Source organism: Rhinopithecus bieti, unplaced genomic scaffold, assembly GCF_001698545.2.
Source record: "Rhinopithecus bieti isolate Rb0 unplaced genomic scaffold, ASM169854v2 scaffold_4820, whole genome shotgun sequence".
NCBI classification, from domain to species: domain Eukaryota; kingdom Metazoa; phylum Chordata; class Mammalia; order Primates; family Cercopithecidae; genus Rhinopithecus; species Rhinopithecus bieti.
The window spans coordinates 1,974,863-1,986,500 of NW_016804598.1; the positions used below are offsets into that span (position 1 = coordinate 1,974,863).

At 47.6% G+C, this 11,638-nt stretch overlaps 1 protein-coding gene across 2 annotated transcripts; it reads left to right on the forward strand.

Moving 5' to 3' along the window:
- Positions 1–461: 461 nt before the first annotated feature.
- WNT8A (Wnt family member 8A) lies at positions 462–9,761 on the forward strand. 2 transcript variants are annotated; one of them, XM_017869343.1, is made up of 8 exons: positions 462–727; positions 819–852; positions 1,067–1,205; positions 5,215–5,340; positions 6,357–6,499; positions 7,967–8,495; positions 8,797–8,979; positions 9,494–9,761. In XM_017869343.1, the coding sequence occupies exons 1-7, from the start codon at positions 660–662 to the stop codon at positions 8,823–8,825; spliced, it is 1,068 nt and encodes a 355-aa protein (XP_017724832.1). In that variant the 5' UTR covers positions 462–659; the 3' UTR covers positions 8,826–8,979; positions 9,494–9,761. The 2 variants fall into 2 exon arrangements, with proteins under 2 accessions (XP_017724832.1, XP_017724833.1); XM_017869344.1 differs by lacking the exon at positions 9,494–9,761 and having other exon boundaries at positions 7,967–8,977.
- Positions 9,762–11,638: the final 1,877 nt, after the last annotated feature.

Consider the following 11,638-nt stretch of genomic DNA (forward strand, 5'->3'; position numbering starts at 1 on the left):
AGCACTTACTTTGCTAGAATGTGGTAGACGGGACTGTTGCAGAGATGGACTCTGAAGTGTTCCTGCTGCATAGTCCCACAGCTCCATCACCTCACAGACCTGAAGGAAGTGGTAGGGATGGCCCACTCACTGGTTAGGTAAATGAGTAGGCAGGGGCTCCAGATGGAGTTGGTTTCTGATTATTAACACCTGGGGGAGGATGGCAGGGCAGAGAGGGGGCTCTCACTGACAGAGGAGGACACTGTAGCTCCAAGAATAGGTGACCTGCCTTCAGGGTTAAGGACCCAGCCTGCTCTGGCCTACATGATTCTGAGAAATGGGCCAAAGAAGCAGGAAGAGACAAAATTGACATATAGAAGAAAGAAATCTCAAGGATAGGAGAAAAGCTTCAGCCTCTTTCTCAGTCTGGGAGGAAAAAGGGCTGGAGGGGCTGGGCAGGGCGGGGCTTTCCGCGAAAACCGAGTCCCTCCTCCCAGATCCCCCACTGGGTCAGTGGCTCCTGCAGCCCTGCCAGTTAGGAACAAATGAGAAGAGCTGCTGATTTCCCCCCTTGGACTTTCAGAATCTTCTCACATAAATACTGAGGAAGACCCTGCCCTCTGCTCACTTCTCTGGACCTGGCCCTGAGCTGGACCTGGTCCGGGGAAGTAGGCAGGGCGATGGGGAGCCTGTCTATGCTCTGGGCAGCTGTGGGCATATGCTGTGCTGCACTCAGCGCCTCTGCCTGGTAAGTCCTTTCCCTCCCTCACTCCCTGCCAAGGAAGCCCCCATTGTCTCATCCCCATTCACCTCTGCCTCACTTTTTCTCTTCTTGGTAGGTCAGTGAACAATTTCCTGATAACAGGTCCCAAGGTAGGATGATCTCCAGCTTCTGTTTTTACCCACTGAGGGCCCTAAGGGGACTCTTCTGGAGAAAAGAGGGGAGGGGACAGTGCCAGAGCCCCTCACCCAGAGGAACCCATGGTTGATTCTCAATGGAGAGCTGGCCCATCTGAGTCCTGCCGGCTTCTCCTATCCCAGATCACTCATACCAGGCAGAAGCTCACAGCCCTCTTCCCTTTGCCAGGCCTACCTGACCTACACGACTAGCGTGGCCTTGGGTGCCCAGAGTGGCATCGAGGAATGCAAGTTCCAGTTTGCTTGGGAACGCTGGAACTGCCCTGAAAATGCTCTTCAGCTCTCTACCCACAATAGGCTGAGAAGTGGTAAGTTTGTGTGGGACTCACCTGTACAAGGGGTATATATGGGAATGGAGGGGTGCCTGCAGGATGTGTATATGTGTGACATGTATTGCACAGTGAAGTGAAAATGCTACCAGTGAGCTGCTGACCTGCTATTTCCTTGCTGTGTGGCCTTGAGTAAATTACCTCCCCTCTCTCAACTCCAGATTTGTGATTTGGGTCAGTAAGGCCAGTTCTGTTTAGTTCATCAGAAGTATCCCATGGGTTAAATGAGGTGGATATGAGGTGTCTCTATGTATGAGACAAATGTAGGAAATTACTCTTTTTTTTTTTTTGAGACAAAGTCTCACTCTGTTGCCCAGGCTGGAGTGCAATGGCACGATCTCGGCTCACCGCAACTTCTGCCTCCCGAGTTCAAATGATTCTCCTGCCTCAGCCTCCTGAGTAGCTAGGATTACAGGCATGCACCACGCCTGGCTAATTTTTTGTATTTTTAGTACAGATGGGGTTTCACCATGTTAGCCAGGCTGGTCTCAAACTCCTGACCTCAGGTGATCCACCCACCTCAGCCTCCAGAAGTTCTGGAATTACAGGCATGAGCCACAGTGCTCAGCGGAAATTACTCTATATTTTAAATGCATGCTTATATTTGTGCGTTTGTACACACTGATCTTGCACTGAGTTGCATGAAATAAAAACCGGGTGTTTGCAGCTCCTGAGGAAGTTTCACATGGCTAACTGCCATAAAATCTCAACAACAGAAAAGCTGATACGTCACATTGAGTTGTGCCTCAGGTTGGGGTGTGTGTGTGTGTGTGTATGGGTGTGCACGTACACCCATTTGTAACTGTGTGCTGTAGTTTGCATGTCATTTTTGAAGATAACATTCACCTGAGAATAGTTAGGGGAAAGAGTAAAGAAGACGGAGAAAGTGGCTAAGCACGTGTTGGGACCATGCCTATAATCCCAGCACGTTGGAAGGCTAAGGCAGGAGGATTGCTTGAGTTCAGGAGTTCAAGACCAGCCTGGGCAACATAGCAAGACCTCTCTCTACTAAAAATAAAAGTAAAAATATTAGCCGGCATGGTAGCATGTGCCTGTAGTCCCAGCTACCTGGAAGGCTGAGTTGGGAGGATTTCTGGAACCCAGGAGTTCAAGGATATAGTGAGCTATGATCACACCACTACACTCCTGCCTGGGTGACAGAGCAAGACCTTGTCTCAAAAAAAAAAAGATGAGGCTGGAAAGAAATGTCTCCCCATGGGGTATACAGATAGAATAGGGAGTACATAGAAATGAAATGTGACAATGTTTGTAAAGAGTTTAGTAAGAGCTCAGTAGGTGGCAGTCATGATTGTTATGATTATTACATGGCCCAAGCTTCCCAGTCAGAAGCAGCAAAGGTTCTCCTCTCTCTCCTAGGCCAGCATCAAGCCCTGAGTCTCACTGCCTAAGGACTAGCAGCAGTGGCTAGTGGACAGAGGTCTAGGGTGGACTCTAAGAGGTCAAGGTCCTGATCCCAACACCACAACTGGAAAGTGGTCTTGTTCTCATCATTCTTTTTTTTTTGAGACAGGGTTTCACTTTGCTACCCAGGCTGGATTGCAGTGGCATAATCTCGGCTACTGCAGACTCTGCCTCCCAGGCTCAAGCAATTCTCCCACCTCAGTCTCCTGAGTAGCTGGGACTATAGGCATGCACCCCCATGCCCGGCTAATTTTTGTATATTTTATAGAGACAGGTTTTCATCATGTTGCCCAGGTTGGTCTCGAACACCTGAGCTCAAGCAATCCACCCAGCTTAGCCTCCCAAAGTGCTGGAATTACATTGGTCTCATCATTCTATCTCTGGTTTTTACTTTCCCCATTGGTAACATGGGGATGCTCATTCCTGCCTGGATGAAGTAAGGAGGCTGAAAAGATATGCATTGTTCTTTCAAATAGAAGAGCATTGCCTGGATGCAGTGGCTCACACCTGTAATCCCAGCACTTTGGGAGGCTGAGATGGGAGGATTGCTTGTGCCCAGGAGTTCAAGTCCAGCCTGGGCAACATAATGAGACCCTATTTCTAATACAATAATAATAGGTCAGGTGTGGTGGCTCATGCCTGTAATCCCAGCACTTTGGGAGACCAAGGTGAGTGGATCACTTGAGCCCAGGAGTTCTAGACCACTCTGGCCAATATGGTGAAACCCCATATGGTACTAAAAACTAAAAAAAAATTAAAAATAGCCGGGCGCGGTGGCTCAAGCCTGTAATCCCAGCACTTTGGGAGGCCGAGACGGGCGGATCACGAGGTCAGGAGATCGAGACCATCCTGGCTAATACGGTGAAACCCCGTCTCTACTTAAAAAATACAAAAAAAACTAGCCGGGCGACGAGGCAGGCGCCTGTAGTCCCAGCTACTCGGGAGGCTGAGGCAGGAGAATGGCGTAAACCCGGGAGGCGGAGCTTGCAGTGAGCTGAGATCCGGCCACTGCACTCCAGCCTGGGTGGCAGAGCAAGACTCCGTCTCAAAAAAAAAAAAAAAAAAAAATTAAAATAGCCAGGTGTGGTAGTAGGCACCTATAGTCCCAGCTACTCAGGAGGCTGAGGCACGAGAATTGCTTGAATCCAGAAGGTGGAGGTTATAGTGAGCCGAGATCATGCTACTGCACTCCAACCAGGGCAAGAGTGAGACCCTGTCTCAAAAAATAAAACAATAATTTAAAAAAATAGGCCAGGCACAGTGGCTCACACCTGTAATCCCAACACTCTGGGAGGCCAGGCGGGTGGGTCACCTGAGATCAGGAGTTCAAGACCAGCCTGGCCAACATGGTGAAACCCCATCTCTACTAAAAATAAAAAATTAGCCAGGCATGGTGGCACATACCTGCTACTCAGGAGGCTGAGGCAGGAGAATTGCTTGAATCTGGGAGGCAGAGTTTGCAGAGAGCCAAGATCGTGCCACTGCACCCCAGCCTGGGCAACAGAGTGAGACTCTGTCTCAAAAAAAAAAAAAGGCCAGCCACAGTGATTCATGCCTGTAATCCCAGCACTTCGGGAGGCCGAGGAGGGCAGATCATGAGGTCAAGAGATCAAGACCATCCTGGTCAACATGGTGAAACTCCGTCTCTACTAGAAATACAAAAATTAGCTGGGCATGGTGGCATGCGCCTGTAGTCCCAGCTACTCAGGAGGCTTGGGCAGAAGAATCGCTTGAACCTGGGAGGCAGAGGTTGCAGTGAGCCGAGATCATGCCACTGCACTCCAGCCTGGTGACAGAGCAAGTCTCAAATAAAAAAAAAGAAAGAAAAGAAAAGCATCCTCTTAAACCCAAAGGAAGTGGGGGATAAGGGAGAGAAACAATATTATTTTTCCAAAGCCTCTGCTTTGGGTCATCAGGGTCCAAGTTTCCAGTCAGTTCCCTCTCTCTCTCCAAAGCCACCAGAGAGACTTCCTTCATACATGCTATCAGCTCTGCTGGAGTCATGTACACCANCATACCTGCTACTCAGGAGGCTGAGGCAGGAGAATTGCTTGAATCTGGGAGGCAGAGTTTGCAGAGAGCCAAGATCGTGCCACTGCACCCCAGCCTGGGCAACAGAGTGAGACTCTGTCTCAAAAAAAAAAAAAGGCCAGCCACAGTGATTCATGCCTGTAATCCCAGCACTTCGGGAGGCCGAGGAGGGCAGATCATGAGGTCAAGAGATCAAGACCATCCTGGTCAACATGGTGAAACTCCGTCTCTACTAGAAATACAAAATTAGCTGGGCATGGTGGCATGCGCCTGTAGTCCCAGCTACTCAGGAGGCTTGGGCAGAAGAATCGCTTGAACCTGGGAGGCAGAGGTTGCAGTGAGCCGAGATCATGCCACTGCACTCCAGCCTGGTGACAGAGCAAGTCTCAAATAAAAAAAAAGAAAGAAAAGAAAAGCATCCTCTTAAACCCAAAGGAAGTGGGGATAAGGGAGAGAAACAATATTATTTTCCAAAGCCTCTGCTTTGGGTCATCAGGGTCCAAGTTTCCAGTCAGTTCCCTCTCTCTCTCCAAAGCCACCAGAGAGACTTCCTTCATACATGCTATCAGCTCTGCTGGAGTCATGTACACCATCACCAAGAACTGTAGCATGGGTGACTTCGAAAACTGTGGCTGTGATGGGTCAAAAAATGGAAAAACAGGTAAGTTGAGCTTTCCAATGGGGGTGGGAAGAGGTGAAGGGCTACAGAGCTGAGTGCAGGCTAAAGTCTTCCAGGGAAAGGCTGAGGGACACAGCTCCCTTAAACCTCAAGACTCCAGCAACTCCTTCAATTGTAGAATCTCCTAGCCTTACACTCTTAGAGTTGAGCCTGGGTCCATGAGTCCAGGTATAGGCGAGTAGCTCTAAAAGCAACAAGGCAATTAGAAATGAGAAGGTTGAAGTGAGTTAAAGCTAGCCCTGGTATTTCAGGCTTAGAATGGCTCATCCATAATCTAGAGCTACTCAGCAATTTGCAGACTACCTAAGACACTTACTCAGATTTATCACTAATGAAGGAGGTAGTAACCTTTACGAGATAATTGTAGAATAATGGTGCAGAATTCCAGAATGTTTGAGCTGCAGTGAACCTTTGAGAGCATCTAAGTTAGCCCCAGTGTGCCTACTTTTACTGTGGGTATAGAAGACTAATTGCTTAGGCCGGGCGCGGTGGCTCAAGCCTGTAATCCCAGCACTTTGGGAGGCCGAGACGGGCGGATCACGAGGTCAGGAGATTGAGACCATCCTGGCTAATACGGTGAAACCCCGTCTCTACTAAAAAATACAAAAAACTAGCCGGGCGACGAGGCGGGCGCCTGTAGTCCCAGCTACTCGGGAGGCTGAGACAGGAGAATGGCGTCAACCCGGGAGGCAGAGCTTGCAGTGAGCTGAGAGCCGGCCACTGCACTCCAGCCTGGGTGACAGAGCAAGACTCCGTCTAAAAAAAAAAAAAAAAAAAAAAAAAAAAAAAAAGACTAATTGCTTATGGCTGGGAAGTGTCTGAAGGGTGGGCAGTTGGCTTTGGCAATCGGACTCCTACCCACCCACCCCATGCACCTCCATTTCCCTGTCTCACCCTCAGCCATAGCTTTACACTCTAGGGCTCTTGGGGATGGTTTGGCGGGTGACTGGGACTGAGCACGGAGCTACATGGAGAACTTATTCTTTCCTTACGTATAGGAGGCCATGGCTGGATCTGGGGAGGCTGCAGTGACAATGTGGAATTTGGGGAAAGGATCTCCAAACTCTTTGTGGACAGTTTGGAGAAGGGGAAGGATGCCAGAGCCCTGATGAATCTTCACAACAACAGGGCCGGCAGACTGGTGGGTATAGAAGTTGTGGCCAGTATTTCAATGGCTTCACATCTGCACAGCCCTTCACAATTTACCAAGAGCTGTCTTATACGTTCTTTCCTCATACTACCCAGCCAGAGTGAGATGGCTACCTGCATTCTCTGGATGACAAAACCAATTAAGTCTGAGCCAAGTGGCTTGTCCAAGGCAACTAATCAGTGTCAGAGACAGGCAGTAAACTCAGATCTTCTCACTGAGTCCTCTTGTCATTGTATGTTCTGCTCTGCCCCTCCACAGGCGGGCTTCTGAGAACACAGAATCAAGGCCTTGCTTCTATGACTTAAATTTTTATCACTTCAACTGCATGTTCTAGTAAATTAACAGGGCCTTGTTGTTCAGCCTTGTGTCCTAAAGTCTGTCTGGGCTATGGGGAATTGGGATTGATCTAGGCTTCTCTGAAGTGTCTAACTCTCCCCCAAGACTTCTAGTGGGGTGGCAATCTCTGGAGTATTCGGAACACAAATCGGGAAACAAGTTGGATTTAGAGCCAAAAGCATAGAAATTTCCTGTGAACATATACCTAGATATCCTGGGCGCCCAGGGAAAGGGGGAAAGGGGGGAAGGGTTTTTGGGTTTTGGGGTTTTTTTTTGAGACAGGGTCTTACTCTGTCACCCAGGCTGAAGTGCAGTGGTGCCATCTCGGCTCACTGCAGCCTCCACCTCCCAGGCTGAAGCCATCCTCCCACCTCAGCCTCCTGAGAACCTGGAACTACAGGCACTTGCCACTATGCCTGGCTAATTTTTGTGGGTTTTGTAGAGACGAAGTTTCCCCATATTGCCCAGGCTAGTCTTGGCCTCCTGGGCTCAAGCAATCCTCTTGCCTCGGCCTCCCAATGTCTTGGGATTACAGGCATGAGCCACTGTGTCCAGCCAGAAAGAGGTTTTTTAAGCAAGTACAACCATGGGTAATTCATTGCCTTGGGGGTATAAGTGTTCAGACTCAAGGAGCTCCCTCCCCTCTCAGAGAAGACCCAGAGGACAAATCCAAACCCCCCAAAATACTCTCACCTCCACCCTCAAGACAATAACTGTGGCAATTATCATAGTTTCCTTTAAAATTTACAGAGTACTTCCTTGATCATTATTATATTCAATTCTTATTCCAGCTGGGCAGATAGAGAAAAGCTTGACAAGTGATAGAGTTGAGCCTGGAGCAGAGGTTTCTGGACTCTAGTAACCTTCTCAGCTCTTGCCTGGCTCTCCATCAGAATCACCCAGGGAAACTTTAAAATCACCAGTACCAGCCCCTTCCCCGCTGAATATCCTCATTGAGATGATCTGAGGTAGGGCCCAGGAATAAATATTTTTCACGAGCTTCCCCAATAATTCTGATGCTCCTTTAAAGTCAAGAAACACAGCTCTAAAACATTACCTTTAATCACTAACCTTTGGTCTTCCCTACTCAGAGCCATTCTCTTCTGTGTTCTCTCTGTGAAGGCAGTGAGAGCCACCATGAAAAGGACCTGCAAATGTCATGGCATCTCTGGAAGCTGCAGCATACAGACGTGCTGGCTGCAGCTGGCTGACTTCCGGGAGATGGGAGACTACCTAAAGGCCAAGTATGACCAGGCGCTGAAAATTGAAATGGATAAGCGGCAGCTGAGAGCTGGGAACAGCGCCGAGGGCCACTGGGCGCCCGCTGAGGCCTTCCTTCCTAGTGCAGAGGCGGAACTGATCTTTTTAGAGGAATCACCAGATTACTGTACCTGCAATTCCAGCCTGGGCATCTATGGCACAGAGGGTCGTGAGTGCCTACAGAACAGCCACAACACATCCAGGTGGGAGCGACGTAGCTGTGGGCGCCTGTGCACTGAATGTGGGCTGCAGGTGGAAGAGAGGAAAACTGAGGTCATAAGTAGCTGTAACTGCAAATTCCAGTGGTGCTGTAAGGTCAAGTGTGACCAGTGTAGGCATGTGGTGAGCAAGTATTACTGCACACGCTCCTCAGGCAGTGCCCAGTCCCTGAGTGAGGGCAGTGCCTGATAATACCCCATACAAGTTCACTTGATTAATTGCATCAGTGGAAGGGGATATAGCTTCTCTCTTAGAGAGAACAGATTGGAAAGCAATTGGAAAACTTCAGTGTTGGTCTGTAGTCCTCGTGATATCTGCTACCGGTGGGGAAATGGAGGCCCAAGATTCCACAGCATATTCCTGGCAGGGCTGAAATTGGAATCTGGGCCTCCTGATTTTGGCAGACCCCCATTTCATCTTTCCTGCAAGCTACTGTCCCATCTCTGTGCCTGTACTTATGCAGCTTCCTGCAGGGAGAGTTTGGTTTGGGGTCCATATCTAGAGGGACCTTCAAAGTATTTGTTCCTTTAAATTTCAGACCATGTCCAACCTAGCTGTGCTGCTGGGAATCAGGAGAACAGAAGCAAAAAATGAAAGAATTCTGTTCAGACTCCTGAAGAGCAGCCTGTGGCTACAAATCCATGCTGATAAATGGGGTAAAGACCACATATCTGCCTACTGGGAAGTTTTAGAGTGTTAGATTTCTTTCCCCTCAAGTATGCACTTTTGAAAAGTTCTTCCTCCAGCCTGGACAACATAGGAAGACACCATCTCTACACAAAATTTAAAAATTAGCCAGGTGTGGTGCCACTTGCCTGTAGTCCTAGATACTTGTGAGGCTGAGGCGACAGGATCATTGGAGCCAGGAGATCGAGACTACAGTGAGGTGTGATTGTGCCGTTGCACTCCAGCCTGGGCAACAGAACTGAGACCCTGTCTCAAAAAAAAAAAAAAGAAAGAAAGAGAAAAGAAAATAAATTCTTCCCACCCACACCTGGGGAAACCAGCACCCTGTATAACCTGGGGGTTTTTGCAGTTCCTAAACCATCTCTGGAGCCATGGAAAGGGAATCATGGCAATAAGTGGACAGGTGACTATGACCTACCCAGACAAGGTCCCACAAGAGTGATGCTCCTCAGAGAGCTGGGGACTCCTTTGTTATTTTCCTAGATTGAGAACTCAACTTTATTTTGCAATAAATCCTTCCAAGATATATCCAGCTGGGACTTCTGTTACTCCCTTTGGAAACCTTAAGATCAAAAAGGGAAACCCTGCTTCTGTATCCCAATAATCCACCAGGAAAAAGGGGAAACTAGAAATATCCAACTCTCTTGATTTCAGTGTTTGTCGGGTAATGAAAACTTGAGACCCAGACACTGGTCAACAGCAAAACAATACAGACTCCCAGAATTAGAAAGTGTTATTTTAATGTAACCTAAGTAACTTGGGGAGTAAGGAAACCCTTTGAACCTGGACCATATTCAAAGTGTGTTTGCTCTCTTAACTTGGGCATCCTGGGGTGTCTGTACACCAAGACCTGGGCCCCAGGGCAAGAGACAAAAAGAGTTGTGGATTCTGCCTGCCTGCATTTGCACTTCCACATCTTCCAGTGGTAATCTTTGGAGGAGGGGTCATTTCCCATAAAGAGAGCCCTGGGAGCTTAGCCGCTGGTTTCCTAAATCTGAATATCTCAGCCTTGGGAATCTCTGCAGTCTGCACAGGCTTGCACCCTGCCTGGAGGAGATATTTCGAATATGTTGAATAAAAGAAAAAATGATCACCAAAATGGGAAAACACCCCTAGCTTATTGTTTTAAATTAGAAAACAATTTAAGTGTTCAAAGTAGGATAAACAAGTAAATCATGACCTTACAGTAGACTATTAACCACTAAAATATTATTGAGAAATACTTAGTAACATGGAAAACACGCATGATAGAATTAAGTGAACAAAGCTGATTGCAAAATGGCATGTTCAGGATAAATCCAATTTTGTTTTTGTGGCAATGTGCAAATATTTGCCACTATGTGATACCAAAATAGAGTGGTTTGTTTTCCTTTTGTGTTTTCTGTATTTTACGTTTGCCTACAATAAATCTTTTTTGTCATCAGAAAGAGTTAATGTGTTATTTGTTTTAATGCCAAAAAGGAATAACCAATCTTGTTTTTTAGTGAAAAGGAAGGTGAAATGCTCATGAAGGAAGTTGGCATCTCAAGAGAAACATTTAAAACTACCACAGATGTCAGAGAACAGATACGAGGACAGATACATAAAAGCGAAGCCTATGTCACGGAAATGACAGATTCCCTCTCTGTCCCTCCTTCAACGGAAAGTTCAAAAGCACACTGCAGCAGTGACAGAGAAACAAAACGTGTGTGGTATGTGCTGCTTGGTGGTCATGGAAGGAGGAATGGAAATAGGCAACCAAAAGAAGATTATTTCCCTGAGGCCCAGAGAAAAACCAAAAATAAAATTATCCAGCACAGAGGTTAAACCCTCAATAAATATAGATGTCAAAGCACCTCCCCTGAAACCCGAGTTGTGACCCGAGCTAGAGAAATGAACACACTAGATTTTCTCCCTGCATTCCTAACTGAATCTCCAGCCAAAGAACCCAGGCACCTGAGGCTTTGACATCTTCCCCAGGACCTTACTGACATACCCAATAATCTTGGGAGGGATTTTCAGGAGCAAAACCAGCCCTGCTGCCCTCTTCAAAAGGTCATTCCAAGAGAACAAGGCTTGTGTTTACTGTGGGCTTATATCAGAAGTTTTCACCAAGAAATCTCAGGGCAATGGGAATTCCTTGAAGTTTGTCTGCTTCCCCAAAAAACTCATAGTCTCCTAGTCTCTTCTTCCAAGCCTCTCCCACCCTCATCCATCTCACCTTCAGAGCAATCAGTCTCACCAACCAATCTTCCCACATGGACCCAGGGCCAGAAACAACAAGAATTTGGATTTCTCTGCATCCGTCGCCTTCCTGTCAAGGATTCACTCCAAGGCAACACAGCCTCATTCAGATTCATCAGTTACAGCTCTACACCCCTTCCCTTTTGGTTCATCCTTAACAAGCTGGCTATCATTAAGGTGACAGAACAGTAAAACCCCCAGTTTCCATAGATTCAGCGCCCAAGACAGGCAGATTGGCCACAATCTGATGATGGATCTTGTAAATCTGCTGAAAAAGTGATCAACTCAATGAGGGAAACCTGTCCACGAGCCTATTCCCCTAGTTCAGTAAATTCAAGCACAGCATCTCTTCCCCTGCACAGTGGAATTCTGTGTTTGCTCAGTCTAGATTAAAAGGAAAATATG

Bases quoted from the DNA above. Each gene is read 5' to 3' on its own strand.
- WNT8A (XM_017869343.1), top strand. From the start codon at position 660: ATGGGGAGCCTGTCTATGCTCTGGGCAGCTGTGGGCATATGCTGTGCT. The intron at 853-1,066 runs GTAGGATGATCT...TCCCTTTGCCAG, and splicing joins TCCTGATAACAGGTCCCAAG to GCCTACCTGACCTACACGAC. The intron at 1,206-5,214 runs GTAAGTTTGTGT...CTCTCTCCAAAG, and splicing joins CCACAATAGGCTGAGAAGTG to CCACCAGAGAGACTTCCTTC.